A 15,722-nucleotide genomic window follows, 5' to 3' on the forward strand; every position below is an offset into this window, starting at 1 on the left:
TTCAGTGCTGATAATGGCTTCTAGTGAATATTATTGTCTTTGATCAGAATAGCTCAAATGTAAAGTTGTTAATACAAAAAAAAAAACATCCTAGGAGGAAGATTGCTTGTGATTTCCTCTTAGTTCCATAACAATGCTCATTTGCAAACCTTGTGGGGTTGGTTAATATGCTAGAATTTTTCTCCTCAATATTTCAGTTGCAGGACTCAGATTTTCATTTATGGTACTAGATCATTGCTTTGTAGTTCAAGAAAGTATTTCTTGATAATGCTGGGGAAATCTAATTTTATTATTGCTTTGTTACTTAAGGTTCAGCTTTGAACCATTCCCACAGCTACATTTGAGAAGAGGTTTGGATTCACCTGAAACTGATTTTTTCCCAGGAAGAGTACCGAGCCTGCTTATAGAGATGTCCTGGAAGTCTCATCTTCGAATTAAATAATGAAGCTTACAAAAGAGAAATGACAAATAAAGTATAGTCTAATGAAGTACAGATCTACATTGTTTTAAAGTAGAATGTAGATTAAATCTGCACAAGCTCTAGGGAGGATTTCTTTTTCCCTTACAAATAATTGTCTTGCTCTAAAAAAATTGCCAAGAGCTGCTTTTATATAGTTCAAAATATCAAAGTAGAAGACTCTAACCACCCCTATTTGAAATAACTGTAATATTGCCAGCTAGGAAGAAGGAATTTTATTTCTCTTCCCAGAGAATTAGGTGATTGTTGCAAGGATCAAATATGACTGGCCTCTCATGACTAAAATTTAAGAATGGCTTGGGTGTTTATTCTTTTCTGCTGGAATATATGTGCTTGATAGACAGATACTAAAATTTATCTAAAATTTCACTGGAGGAAAATCTTAGAGAGAGAGAGTAAAATATAAATGTACTTGTAACTGCTGTTAAGAAAACTGGAAGCTGCATGTACTTGTAACTGCTGTTAAGAAAACTGGAAGCTGCTTCTTTATCATTTACTCCTTCCCTTCCCATTTCTTTCTTTGTACTTTTTTTCACTTACTTATTGCTTTTCTTTACTTTCCTTACTTTTCTCTTTCAAAATTTGCATTGTTTTTATTCTTTTAAAAATTTCTTTAATAAAAATAATATATATAATTTCACTGGAGGAAGATATCATCTTTTGGATATTGTCAAAAGTTTATCCTAGCTATTAAATAGAAACCTGTTAAAATATTAAGCAGTGTTTTTGACACAAGTAGGACTTTTGCTACCTACAGTACAATTGTATGCATGGCTACTCAAAAGTGAATCCCACTGAATTCAATAAGGTGTTTTTTTAACCTGAGTGAGTAGTTATACCAGCATTAGTATTCAATCTGTGATGAATGTCCACATTTTCTTTTCTTTGTGACTCTGTTTGATTCTTGAAATAACTTATACTGTATGCCTGGAAGTATTTTTGGCAGAAGACAATTTTAGAAAGCAAATTTTCCTTAGTGGGAAATGTACTGTTCTTGGACAAATGAGACACTGGAGGCCAGAAGATAGATACTGTCTCCAGGCCTTTAACCCATTTAGGATTAACTGCTGGGAACATATGTTAATCCTAACTCATTATGGCCTGTAATGACTACAAAACAAAAGCCAGCCAAGAGACTAGAAAGTATTTGCATGCATTTGGCTTCATTTAACTATTATGCTTTCCACATGGAATTATCAAATCAGAATACCACTTATGGCTTCTAGTATTCTAGTATACATCTAGTATTTAACCTACAGTATTGTTTCTTCTTTATTGAATTAAGGTCAGAAAGGATTTAGCTACTGAGAGGTAGGAACTATGGTGACTGCAAGCAATAGTATGTCCTGTGGATCTCTCTTTTGTCACCTGCTGCTCTGTTTTACTTATCTCACCTCACTGGGATGATATAACAAATTGCTCTACCTTGTCTTATCCACCCCTTCTCTTCCAAGTTATCAGTCTGGGCAGCTCACAGAATAACGAACATAAAAACAGTGAAATAAATTAGACCAGAAAAAATTACAAGATTTTAAGAAGTGATTTGCCTTTGACTTCTTCCTAGGACTGAGAAAGAACAAGTGGCTCAAAGTCATCCACTTCTGCATCTCAATGGTAACAGGTCGAGGAAGCCTGGTTTATCCTATTTACCAATATATCTTACAATAAGCAATATATGTTTAGCCAATATAAAATATATTTAATATCAAAACCAAAAAGTTATCTCAATTTATGTGCAAGGAAATGATCATACAGTAAACAAAACTAGCCTTGAATATATATTATCCTTAAAATTAATATTTAAGTCAATTTATTAACAATATGAAAACATGAAAAATGAAACATATAAACTCATATATGCAGTCCAAATTTCTAAATAGTCCTCTAGTTGGGGATCTTGGCATTCAAATATTTATAAAAAATATTTCTAAGTTATATGGTAGGTTCTTCAGATCATTTCTTCCATCCTTGTAATATCTTCATTTTTCTATCATAAGAGCATACAGTATCTGTTTACATTTCCCTCTTGTCAAATTCAAACCATTAGTATATAATTCAAGAGACTATGAGCTTGTACAAAATAAACTGAGTCTTCTCAAAAAAATGAATATGTAAAATAATAGCCATTATAGCATATGACCATATCATATGAAGCAATGTTAAGCAGTACATCTACAACAATTAGCTGAACCCATCAGTTTCTTCCTGAAGAGCACACTTAGGTGTCCAATACATGTGAAATAGTCCTTTTTTGTAGAATTAATTGTAAATGTATAGGAAAGTTACATGATGCCAAATGAGTTCTGTTGATGATCATATAGAATCACATTCTGATTCTATATTCTATACTTTCCTATACTCTTAAACATCTAATATAGTGCATTCAACTATTATAGGCTTATTATTTTGTAAAGAAAGTATTATACTCTTAAATGCTAGAGTGGGGTTGGGAGCACTTATGACTGTGGGGCCCATTTCTAAACATCAGAATAGCTGCATATATCGCCACTGTGTGCTTTTTGAAAGATGATACTTAAACCACAACTCAAAAAAACAAAAATTCACAATTCTATCCTATTATTTGATTTAAAGTATATATAATATACACTCTTATATAAAGTATATATAATATATACATCCTTCATGGAAAGGAAAGGTTTGCCAAGATGTTTTGAAATCTCAATTTCTCATTGTGTTAATTTAGCTTGATTGTAAAGAACAAGCAAACTAATGCACACACATATACATAATTTACTGAATACTAAAAAAAATTCCAGTGCATAGTATTAAGACCATTATTGTGCAATTTGTATTATGTTTTGACAGAATTTCTTTATACATTACAGTGCTATCTCCAAAAATTTGTACTAGCATTTGTATACATTGCTGATAATATCTAAAATGCCAGCTTTTATTTTCTTTCAGTTGGCAGAAATAATTAACAATTACTAAGGCTTAACTCCATGGTGTTCCATTTTGACTGAGTCCCTAATTTAGAAAAATAAAACTCTGGCTTTACATTTTTGGCATAAATGGAACAGGCATCGGCTGGATTTATAACAGTTTCAGTACTGCTCAAACTGATTTTTCTTTGTTTTATAAGGAAGTCCCAGGTTGATACAAATGGGCAACAAGCTATGAACTAAGCTAAAAGTAGCTGAGGGTCATGTTGTAATAACACACAGCTCTGTGCTTTTTGAATACTCATTGGAGCATTTGTTAATGCTGCCACAGTACTAAGAAAATGAGAGGCATAAATAATTTAGTAGAGGAGCTCCATGTGGTTCTGACTTTGTGAAGTTCTTGGGAGAATCTTTTACAACTAATACTTAGCCCAACTTTGGGACTGCAGTGATTATGGCAAGCTGGCAATAATGCAAGGTGTTCTTACTTGATTTTGTTGCTAGGAATCTGTAAATGAGTGGTTTTTTATTACTAAGGTAATACAAAAGTTAGCAGAATAGAAACCTGACTCTACTCCGATAACATATTTTACAGTTTAATTTTGGTGATTAAGAGTTATGTTATTAGTGTGGGTATGTGTATGTGCATGTGCATGTCTGCGCACACATGTGCAAGATTGTATATGAAATGCGTATTGGACTCTCCATGCAGGAATCATTTGATATGCAACTTTACAGTGCAGCTGAAACTGCTCAGGAGATGTTAGAATCAGATTAGTGAAAAAGGTTTGGATATTGCTTACAAAAAAGGGCGTTCATCATAATAGCAATAGTAATCAGAAGATTGCTGGCTTTGATCATTATGAATTTGTTCATTATTAGAAACTAGAAATATAAAACGAGACCATTTTATTTGAGAATACAGCATGTCATTTGGGTCTAGACAGTTATTTACTCTTTGCATGGATGCTTCATTCAATGTTAAATCTGTTTAGCATTAAGGTTTTGAATCACATTATAACATTACTGTGGAAAAATAAAAAATCACTATATATTTTAAAACTTTTTATATCATCAGTGTCGCTCAGCATAATAATAAATGACTTGCATGTTCTTTTTGCACCAGTGGTAACAAACTAGGAGTGTGAATGTGTGTCCATGTGATACTGTTTTATTCTGTTGTGAAGCTGATGTTGCTGTACTGAGATGATGCAATGTTCTAAATTCCAGAGGATGGCTATGATAGTTGCCATCATAGCATCCTCTGTAATTTAGAACATTGCATCATCTCAGTATAGTTGTTTGAAACAAAAAGAATAGTTTTCTGGTACATTAAAAACTAGCATATATTTTATGGCCAGTTTCCATGTCATCAGACTCATCTTGCCCATAAAACTGTGATTCACAATAAATGTGGAACTGAATCCCTGTATCTGCTGTGCTGCTGGAGAGGATAAATCCCAACGCTTAAGATAAATTCTGCAGGTTCCTAACTATATCTCCAGTGCTTACATAAGACTGAAACTGGGAGTCACAAGGAGGGAGGTCAGAATCTGGGTTGTTATTCTCAGATACTGGTTGAAACTGATGTACAGCCCAACTGGGCTAGTTTCTGTAATAATTAGAGATGGCTTTTGTTCACTGGAAGTCAAGCATTAGAGATAAACCGGCTTTATAAGGCTTTTTATGGGAAGCCCTGTAATCATTGAGTTATAGTCAAACTAACGAGGCTATAAAACCCAGAATTCTGGATACGATGTGGCACATACAATCAGCCTTTACCATAGGCAACTTAAACTTGTGACTTTCCCTTACAGTAGTACCAACTCAGCCAATTACTGCCAATTTCTGATGTGCTGCAGCCATCAACAGAGCTTCTTCTCTAGCTGTGCTAGAGGCCCTTCTCTTGGCTGTTACTGATAATAGATATTACAAGTTCCCTTACCTGGAACATCTGTGGCCCTATGGATCCCAGGCAATTGTGGGCATGGGCCATGTTTTAGAATACTGTAATTCTTATAGACACCTATGTGCCACCCTAATTTCTCATCTCCTAAAGGATCTACCAGATAAAGATGGGTACATGTTATTTCTTTTGTTACACCTCTGGACCTCTGTTACCCACTCTGTAGCCAAATTTTGTTCAGCAGCTACAAAATTCACTCTCAGATATCATCTGACATACTGGTGTGCTTACCCAGTTTATAACATCCTCTAGGCTGTCAAATTTCCTGTTTTTGCTCTCTTTGTTACAGCCAAAGATACGTTTATTTATTTGGAGCTATATAGACATCTCTAAACATGTTCCTGATGATAAGCAATATTGGTTTTAATTCATTTTGTTTTGTTTTATGACAACATTGACAATTTGACTTCAGGCTTTGGTCAGGTGATATATTTCATATTCATAAAGACCTCACATCTTCTAGTATTATAACATGTTTTATGTACTATACAGTGTTTGAATAGTGTCTCTGTATTTCTCTTTGTTGCATTGACTAGTCTTAGATCACAATAAAATCTTTTTGTATGTGTGTGCCATTAATTTTTTTTTTAAGGGGGGGTTAATATAATTGCCCTTAATAGCTTCTTCTTAAGCACTCTTCATTCCTTAGTTTTATATCTGAGTTAATTCAGGCAACTCAACAAATTACCTATAGTAAATTTATATTAAAAGGTCTCTTAATTTTATTCTTATTTCAGGAGAACTCTGTGATGAAGTAATCAATCATTGTGTGCCTGAACTAAACCCTTGCAAACATGAATCCAAATGTATTTCTCTTGAGAGAGGATACAGGTAAGCAAGCACATATCAGTATGTTGAAATAATGTATGTTAAGCCACAAGCCTGATGAGTTACTTTATTAACTCGTTTCCACATTTCGTGTCTTTCCATGGGTGATAATCATTTTAGAGAAATTTTAATGACATTTCATGAAGCTGAAGTTAAAAAAAAATATCTTGTTTAGTCCAGCACTTTCCACCCTATCTTTTTAAATTCTGCACTCAATAATTTTCTCTTGTCTTCCACATCTCTATTCACCCAGCCATAGAACCCTCCATTCCTTGAACTGGAGATGGGACATCTGTCCTATTTAAGATGCTTTCACCCTAAAACAAAAGTGTATAACATAAAGAAAATAAAACCAAGCATGTGGGTACTAAATCTCATATCTTATATTTTCTTATCTTTTTAACCCAAAAGGACAAGAGAATATTCAGTAACAAGGGAGATAATGGTACAGAGAGATGGAAAGGTGTAGGAAGGAAATGAAAAGGAATTTGGATAGTAGGGGAAAAAGGTGGCAAAATGATTTGATCCAATTCCATCATGAAGTATGGTTTTCTAAGCATAATAGAAATGGCATAGCCTAATATAGACACCACTTTATGCTACTGTATAAGCATAAACAGATAAGTGTCTTCATAGAATCCTTTTCCAAATAACAGTTAACATGTTTTTTTAATGATTCGGAAAATTCTTTGAGATCTCCTTTCAAACAGAACTGATCTCATATTGGACTCTGTCATGATTCCAAAGGTAAGTTAACCGAGGTAGGTCTATTGAAGAAAGGTTTCCTGTCGCTTATCCGATTTTGAATAATTTGCCCCACCGCAGAAGGTTCTGTGGCCTTTCAGCAGGCATAAATGGCTGTGGAAGAAGAAAATAGACTTTATTTCCATGCACTTCCCAGCAGAGCAGTTCTACTTACTGTTACGGAAAATTCTGTGCTGAAAACTTAGAAATTCATGGTCTTTCTGACAAAGTGGAATGAGGATGAATGTTTGATGTATACACAGATACACAGACATATACACACAGAGACACACACATATACATTCCCCTTCTCTGGACTTTTTAAAAATTAATGTACTGCTATTGAAACCAAGGAGAAGGAATAAACTTATACGAATGCTAGGTTGATGTCGACTGAGTATCAATTTGGGGACATGCTGGGAAATTAGGAAGTAATGGTTCCAGGGTTTTTTTCTTTTTCAGCATGCCTCTCGATCATCATAACTCCCTTTCTTTAACATTAGGAAGAACTAGCTTCAGAGGTTCACTGAGAATGAAAAGAGAAATGCTAACACTGGATTTCTTTCTTTAAAGAGGAAAGTACAAAATCACCTGTGATCTCTAAGATGTTTTCCAGATATCATAGCACTACAACTATAGTTAACTGATTGTACAGTCCAATAGATAAGCTGTGTTCTCATTCCAGGCTAAGCTGACAAGCATATTATCTCTCAACGCTGCACACTGTATTTTAAGCAAGCTCAAGGACAAAGTGAAATACTGTGCACACCCACTCATTAATTGTGCTTGTTCAGATATAGCTATTATAATTGCAAGTGGACATTTCTGAATTTGTTGTTCAAATAATTGTTTTGGATTCCTCATATTCCAGTTTAATCCAAGTTACAAAGAGTGAAGGGGATTTTTTCCTTTATGCCAATGTATTGGACCTCTGTAGGATGAATGGGCTGGTTAAGGTGGTCTGTCTCATGTGGACATCTCTGTTGAGTGCCTTGTTAGCCACTTGGCAGCAGGAAGCAGCCCGGGTATTTGATATGATTGTCCCCAAGCAGTCTGCCTGTAATGGCCAATCCCAGACTACTCACTGATTTAACAAGAACTTAACAAGCACATAAGAATTGTAGTACCAATGGGAGAAGACAAAAAAGTGAATCTGAGCAAGCCTGGGTATGATCTCAAGTTTAAACCTACACTATAGTAGTTAGGGAGGCAAAAAGTTTGTTACTTCTCCATTATTGCATCAGCTGGCTGTTGGGTAGCTACCTAGTTTAGTGTATCAATCTCCCTTTGGGGAAGGTGCAACAAGTAGATTTCCCACCTGGCTGCTGTGACTGGGTAACATAAGATTTTGCCAATAATTGTTCATATTCACCAAAGCCTTGATTTTTCATGGGTGGAGCCCACTGTGGTGAATGGATTTTTTCCTTTATAGTCAGTCGTTCTTTCCAGCTGAAACCAAAATGCATATATAATGACTTTGGATTTGCTGCCAACCAAAAGAAATAGGATAAGCCACACTTATTCTTAAGGTAAAACAAAATAGTTGAATTATTTAAATTAGTCTTGGAAATGATCTTTTCTAAGGAGGAACAGAGGCAAACCCTGACTCTTGCTTAGTCTCTTGACATTTTTTTAGGGTCTCTCTTTTAATTAATTCATTTGTAGATACAAGTCAGAAATGACAAAGAAACAGGTGTATTTTCTTTCTGCAAAAGAAAATTCCAAAGCAAATAATGAAAAAGGCATAAAGGAAATGGTCACTCTAAAATCAGAATGAGAAAAAGATATTGTATATAAAGAAAAAGTTGTAAAAAATGCAACCAAAAGAAGCAAGAAATAGTTAACATTAGCAAAGGAAAACAAAATGCATTGATGCAGGAAACAAAAACATAGTTTTGGAAATGGGTGAAGAGGGCTAAACAAGGACCCTCCAGCAGAGTGATTTGAATAAAAAATTGTTGTTGTTGTTTATTCGTTTAGTCGCTTCTGACTCTTCGTGACTTCATGGACCAGCCCACGCCAGAGCTTCCTGTCGGTCGTCAACACCCCCAGCTCCCCCAGGGACGAGTCCGTCACCTCTAGAATATCATCCATCCATCTTGCCCTTGGTCGGCCCCTCTTCCTTTTGCCTTCCACTCTCCCTAGCATCAGCATCTTCTCCAGGGTGTCCTGTCTTCTCATTATGTGGCCAAAGTATTTCAGTTTTGCCTTTAATATCATTCCCTCAAGTGAGCAGTCTGGCTTTATTTCCTGGAGGATGGACTGGTTGGATCTTCTTGCAGTCCAAGGCACTCTCAGAATTTTCCTCCAGCACCACAGTTCAAAAGCATCGATCTTCCTTCGCTCAGCCTTCCTTATGGTCCAGCTCTCGCATCCATATGTTACTACAGGGAACACCATTGCTTTAACTATGCGGGTCTTTGTTGTCAGTGTGATGTCTCTGCTCTTAACTATTTTATCGAGATTTGTCATTGCTCTTCTTCCAAGGATTAAGCGTCTTCTGATTTCCTGACTGCAGTCAGCATCTGCAGTAATCTTTGCACCTAGGAATACAAAGTCTTTCACTGCCTCTACATTTTCTCCCTCTATTTGCCAGTTATCAATCAAGCTGGTTGCCATAATCTTGGTTTTTTTGAGGTTTAGCTGCAAACCAGCTTTTGCACTTTCTTCTTTCACCTTCATCATAAGGCTCCTCAGTTCCTCTTCACTTTCAGCCATCAAAGTGGTATCATCTGCATATCTGAGATTGTTAATGTTTCTTCCAGAGATTTTAACTCCAGCCTTGGATTCCTCAAGGCCAGCTTGTCGCATGATGTGTTCTGCATACAAGTTGAATAGGTAGGGTGAGAGGATACAGCCCTGCCGTACTCCTTTCCCAATCTTAAACCAGTCTGTTGTTCCATGGTCTGTTCTTACTGTTGCTACTTGGTCGTTATACAGATTCTTCAGGAGGCATACAAGATGACTTGGTATCCCCATACCACTAAGAACTTGCCACAATTTGTTATGGTCCACACAGTCAAAGGCTTTAGAATAGTCAATAAAACAGAAATAGATGTTTTTCTGAAACTCCCTGGCTTTTTCCATTATCCATCGGATATTGGCAATTTGGTCTCTAGTTCCTCTGCCTTTTCTAAACCCAGCTTGTACATCTGGCAATTCTCGCTCCATGAACTGCTGAAGTCTACCTTGCAGGATCTTGAGCATTACCTTACTGGCATGTGAAATGAGTGCCACTGTTCGATAGTTTGAACATTCTTTAGTGTTTCCCTTTTTTGGTATGGGGATATAAGTTGATTTTTTCCAGTCTGATGGCCATTCTTGTGTTTTCCAAATTTGCTGGCATATAGCATGCATTACCTTGACAGCATCATCTTGCAAGATTTTGAACAGTTCAGCTGGGATGCCATCGTCTCCTGTTGCCTTGTTATTAGCAATGCTTCTTAAGGCCCATTCAACCTCACTCTTCAGGATGTCTGGCTCTAGCTCACCGACCACACTGTCAAAGCTATCCCCGATATTGTTATCCTTCCTATACAGGTCTTCTGTATATTCTTGCCACCTTTTCTTGATCTCTTCTTCTTCTGTTAGGTCCTTGCCATCTTTGTTTTTGATCATACCCATTTTGGCCTGGAATTTACCTCCAATGTTTCTAATTTTCTGGAAGAGGTCTCTTGTCCTTCCTATTCTATTGTCTTCTTCCACTTCCGCGCATTGCTTGTTTAAAAATAATTCCTTATCTCTTCTGGCTAACCTCTGGAATTTTGCATTTAATTGGGCGTATCTCCCCCTATCACTGTTGCCTTTTGCTTTCCTTCTTTCTTGGGCTACTTCTAGTGTCTCAGCAGACAGCCATTTTGCCTTCTTGGTTTTCTCTTTCTTTGGGATGTATTTTGTTGCCGCCTCCTGAACAATGCTGCCAACTTCTGTCCAGAGTTCTTCCGGGACCCTATCTACTAAGTCCAGTCCCTTAAATCTATTCTTCACCTCCACTGCATATTCCTTAGGAATATTAGTGAGCTCATATCTAGCTGATCTGTGGGTCTTCCCTAATCTCTTTAGTCTGATCCTAAATTGTGCAAGAAGAAGTTCGTGATCTGAACTACAGTCAGCTCCAGGCCTTGTTTTTACCGACTGTACAGATGTCCGCCACCTTTGGCTGCAAAGGATGTAATCAATCTGATTTCGGTGTTGTCCATCTGGTGAAGTCCATGTATAAAGCCGTCTCTTAGGTTGTTGGAAGAGAGTGTTTGTTATGCAGAGTGAATTGTCTTGGCAAAATTCTATCAGCCTGTGTCCTGCTTCGTTTTGTTCTCCCAGGCCATACTTACCTGTAATTCGAGGTGTCATTTGACTGCCCACCTTAGCATTCCAGTCTCCTGTGATGAAAATAACATCTCTTTTAGGCGTGTTGTCCAGTAGGTGCTGCAGATCCTCATAGAACTGCTCTACTTCAGCTTCTTCAGCATTTGTGGTTGGGGCGTATATTTGGATCACTGTGATGTTAGATGGCTTGCCCTGAATTCGAATTGAGATCATTCTGTCGTTTTTTGGGTTGTATCCAAGCACTGCTTTCGCCACTTTACTATTAATTATGAAGGCTACTCCATTTCTTCTGTGGTCCTCTTGTCCGCAGTAGTAGATCTGGTGGTCATTTGATGTGAAGTGGCCCATTCCAGTCCATTTCAGTTCACTGACGCCCAGAATGTCTATCTTTAATCTTGACATCTCACCAATAACCACATCCAATTTGCCCTGGCTCATAGATCTTACATTCCAGGTTCCGATGGTGTGTTGATCCTTAGAACATCGGATTCGCCGTTCACCACCAGCACCGTCGGCTGCTAGCCGTCCTTTCGGCTTTGAGCTAGCTGCGTCATCACGTCTGGGGCTAGTTGAGCTCATCCTCTGTTCCTCCCCAGTAGCATTTTGACCATCTTCCGACCTGGGGGTCTCATCTTCTGATGGTATACCGACATATCTCTGGTTGTACTGATCCATTTAGTTTTCACGGCAAGAATACTGAGGTGGGTTGCCATTACCTTCCCCAGGGATCGCATTTAGTCTGACCTCTCTGTCATGACCTTCCCGTCTTGGGTGGCCCTTCACGGTTTAGCTCATGGCATCATTGAGGTGCTCAAGCTCCAGCACCACGACAAGGTAACGATCCTTTGCTGAAGGAATAAAAAATAAAAGTGGTAAATTGATTGGACTGAAACAGAAATGAGGTAATATTAGGATGAGCATTGGAGATTTGTATGGGAATTATTGGGATATGTTGAAAAGTAACGGTAAAACTAGTGCTATAAATGTTGAAGGTGAAAGGTCCCCTGTGCAAGCACCGAGTCATGTCTGACCCTTTGGGGGGATGCCGCTTTCGTGACGTTTTCTTGGCAGACTATAGAATCTAAATGGAGCTTCCAGTTTAAATCCTATATTTGTCTATGTATCTGATGAAATAAGCTGCAGCTCATGAAAGCTTACACCTTTGTAAAAGATGCTACCAAACAAACACCTTCTGATTTTTCACTGCCAGGGTGAATGGAGTCTGAAAATTCATGATCACCAATGATCTGGGGGTGGGGGGAGCACACAAATACAAGGATGACAAATTCAAAACGAGAAGAAAAAAGTATCTGAAAGAATTTAAAGTATTTGACTGCAGTAATACTATTTTCTGGTTACCTTCATTTCAGACCACTTACATTGGTTTTGGCCTCAGGTCTGTGATCCTTCAACAGAGGCAAGATTTAACACAATTCCCTATTGCTCTAACATTTAAGAGTCTCAATTATGTAACTAACTTATTTCCATACAATTCTTCATGAAATCTTTCAGTGAGATATATACATTAATTTAAAGTATCTCTCCAGGAAAGGAAGCTGTTGTTCCAATTGCCCAATGTGTTAGAGCACAGTTATAAATAAACTTTATTATTCTGTAGCACGGAATTACTGACAAAAGTTAAAGCACTGATTTAATGCTGCCTTCCAAGAAAAGTAGTGGTTCTGTCATTACTGCAATAGCCAATATATGTCAAAAATGTGATCCATGGCAGCTTTGAATAAGGATCTGTGCATCATTTGTTATTACATCACTTTATTTAGGACAATAGGGATCAATAAAGCAACAGGATTAAATGCTGCTATTTCCTCCCATAGCAGATTATGATGAACGCCATTTGCTTGCCAGTATGCCTACAGTAAGGCATGCTAGAATCAGTTGCTATGCCTTTTCAAAACTTTGAAAAAGAGTAATCTCTGGACTTAATAAGAGACAATCTCCCCTGTTTTTTGGGTTCAGATGCAGTTGTAGATATGAGGTGTTGTACAGAATAGCAGCAACTATCATAATAGCCCTTGATACTTAGAAGCAATTATTCAGGAATTCAACTTGAGCAGATTTCATGCAAACTGAGATGATCTGAATATGTGTAGCTTGGGCAAGAAATTCAGTGAGGTGACCAACCATGATCTTATCAGAGAGCATGACATTGTTGGATTGAGAGGCAAGCCAAAACTTGATCTTCCCAATGTGTTTACTACCAAAATCTGACAAAGGCTTGATGCATATTCCGCTGAATTGCTTCAGAACTAACTGATCTTAGGTCACAGAGTAATGAACAGGAAAATAAGAATAGGTTTAATATATGTTCATTCTTATGGTAAAACCTTCACTCTAATTTGGACTAGGAATCTATGATCCACATTTAGTGATTAAAGAAACCCAACATGTCTAATGTATCTTCTCCCTCACTCCAGTTTCTAACTCAACAAAAACTCCTGACTAGACCAATACAATTCTGTGCCTACTGGTTCATTCTCTGATACAGCCTTGGCTCTTCTTTTCTCTCAGTTGACCTCATCTGAAGTTGAGTTTCCAGAGAGAGCGACGAGTGCCTTTGATTTTGCTACTAGAGCCATGTTAGATTTTTTGGCTCCAGCTTCTGAAAAGTGAGCTTTTGTCCATGGCTGACTCTGGACCTACAGAAAGTTTCTATTTATGTCAATAAACTAGAATGGAAATATAGATTCATCTGACACTACAGGGATACCTTTCATAAAGCCGTGATAGCAGTGCTATTTTTCTGATTTAATTTCTGTTCAAGCAAAGCCCTAGACAGCTTTTGGCTATGTTCCAATGTCTCTTTCCTCCATCTTTGCCACTGATTGCTGTTTAAAGTACTGTTTTATCTTAAGATCTCTTTTGGCCAAAATTGATATATTCCAGGCATCTTTTCCTATTAGGGCTTGTGTACCATTTTCATTAGTCTGAATTCTTCTAATTTTTCATTTTCTCCACTTACTGAATAAATGGTAGCTAAAATAGACTCAAAAGCTTCCTATACAACATATCCTTCAGACCCTCTGTGCATCTATTCTTCCTTTTTTTCTGATGTTCTTGACATGGTTGGATAATTGTTTCTTTATGGCAGATACTTTTTCCAGATTCCCCGCAAAAATCCTTCTCTTGATCTCTTCCCAAAAAATAATTGGAGACTTCAGTTTGTTGTAAGCTTTGCCCCGTGTCTTCTCTTTGGTTTTTGTCCAAGATTATTGAACAAATTGATCTACTCTAGTCCCTTATTTGTCAGAAAACAATTTTATTGCCCTATTTTATTCAAGGTTTTGTATGGATCATTCTACTGAGTCAGCATTGGTTCAGGCTGTCATAGATTTGCTTGTGCCTAAAACATCACACTTGATTTGTCTGTGGCATTCACCTTTGATAATAAAATTCTCTTATTTCCTCTGAGTTTATTAGGTATTCTGATACATTTCCTCGTTGGTTTCAGTTATATATATCTCATCACATGTTTTTGGTTAAGTGGAAGAGTCTCTCCTTTCAGTTATTTCTGGACATTCCTCAGGGTTGTCTTTGTCCACTTTTGATTACTTTGTATGCACTGTTGTAAGGTTCTTTGACTTCTTCCTTTCATTTTTACCATCTATGCCAACAATAGTTAAGTTCATCTTTTTGTCTTAGTCCTGGATGATATGTTGAGTTCTAGTTGGATGAGTTCTTACTGCCTTAAATTTAAAGAAGACTGAGGTTTTTTTTTTAATTCTACCATCCCTCTCTCATATCTTATCTTGTTTCTTTTGCTCTTCAGGACTGTCAAATGCAGGCATCTTCTGTGGTATGTAATCTGGAAGATTTATTAATGAAAAAGTTACTGTGAAGACTTTCCTTATAAAACCACAAGAACTTGTAATTTTTACTTAGTAAACATCTGGAGAATCTGTCATATCAAACTTCAGAAAGGGCTAAGTAATTAGTGCATGCCTTGGTGATGTCCTGCCTGGATTTATAGTTTGTTGGCAGATCTTCCTGACTCCACTCTCCACCCATGTCTTCACATCTACAGTAGCGCAATTTGGGCAGCCCTAGATCTCTCCTGATATAATAAATCTCTGCTTTTTGCCACTCCATACAGTGGCTGAGTCTTCAGGAACATTATCCATCTAAATTCTTGGTTATTTGACTAACTAGATTACAATTAACGTTCCGGTGAGATCAGCTAAATTGTACAATCAAGGTCAATTAGTTTTTCTTTGTGTTAAAATGGCCTCTTCATATTTTAGAGCTTTTTCCCATATAGTTCCTGCTCTCTGGAATGGACTCCCTTTTGAATTATGTCTGGTGTCTGATCTCTTGAAGTTTAAAAATGTCCTTTAAAAATGTCTGCTTTATAAAGCAAGACTTTTATAAAGCAAGACTTTTATAAAGCCAGAAAAAAGCTTTCCATTATTTACTATAGATACTATATACTAAGCTTGTGCTAGTATTAGGAAATGTGTAT

General features: G+C 37.0%; 1 protein-coding gene across 1 annotated transcript in view; it reads left to right on the top strand.

The window, feature by feature from the left end:
- Window positions 1-15,722, top strand: part of SLIT3 (slit guidance ligand 3) — a 561,750-nt gene that overhangs the window by 496,588 nt on the left and 49,440 nt on the right. The window contains exon 29 of the mRNA XM_063292455.1: window positions 6,085-6,178. Within this exon, the coding sequence (XP_063148525.1) occupies window positions 6,085-6,178 (94 nt within the window). The remainder of the gene's footprint in view (window positions 1-6,084; window positions 6,179-15,722) is intronic.

Source organism: Candoia aspera, chromosome 2, assembly GCF_035149785.1.
Source record: "Candoia aspera isolate rCanAsp1 chromosome 2, rCanAsp1.hap2, whole genome shotgun sequence".
NCBI classification, from domain to species: domain Eukaryota; kingdom Metazoa; phylum Chordata; class Lepidosauria; order Squamata; family Boidae; genus Candoia; species Candoia aspera.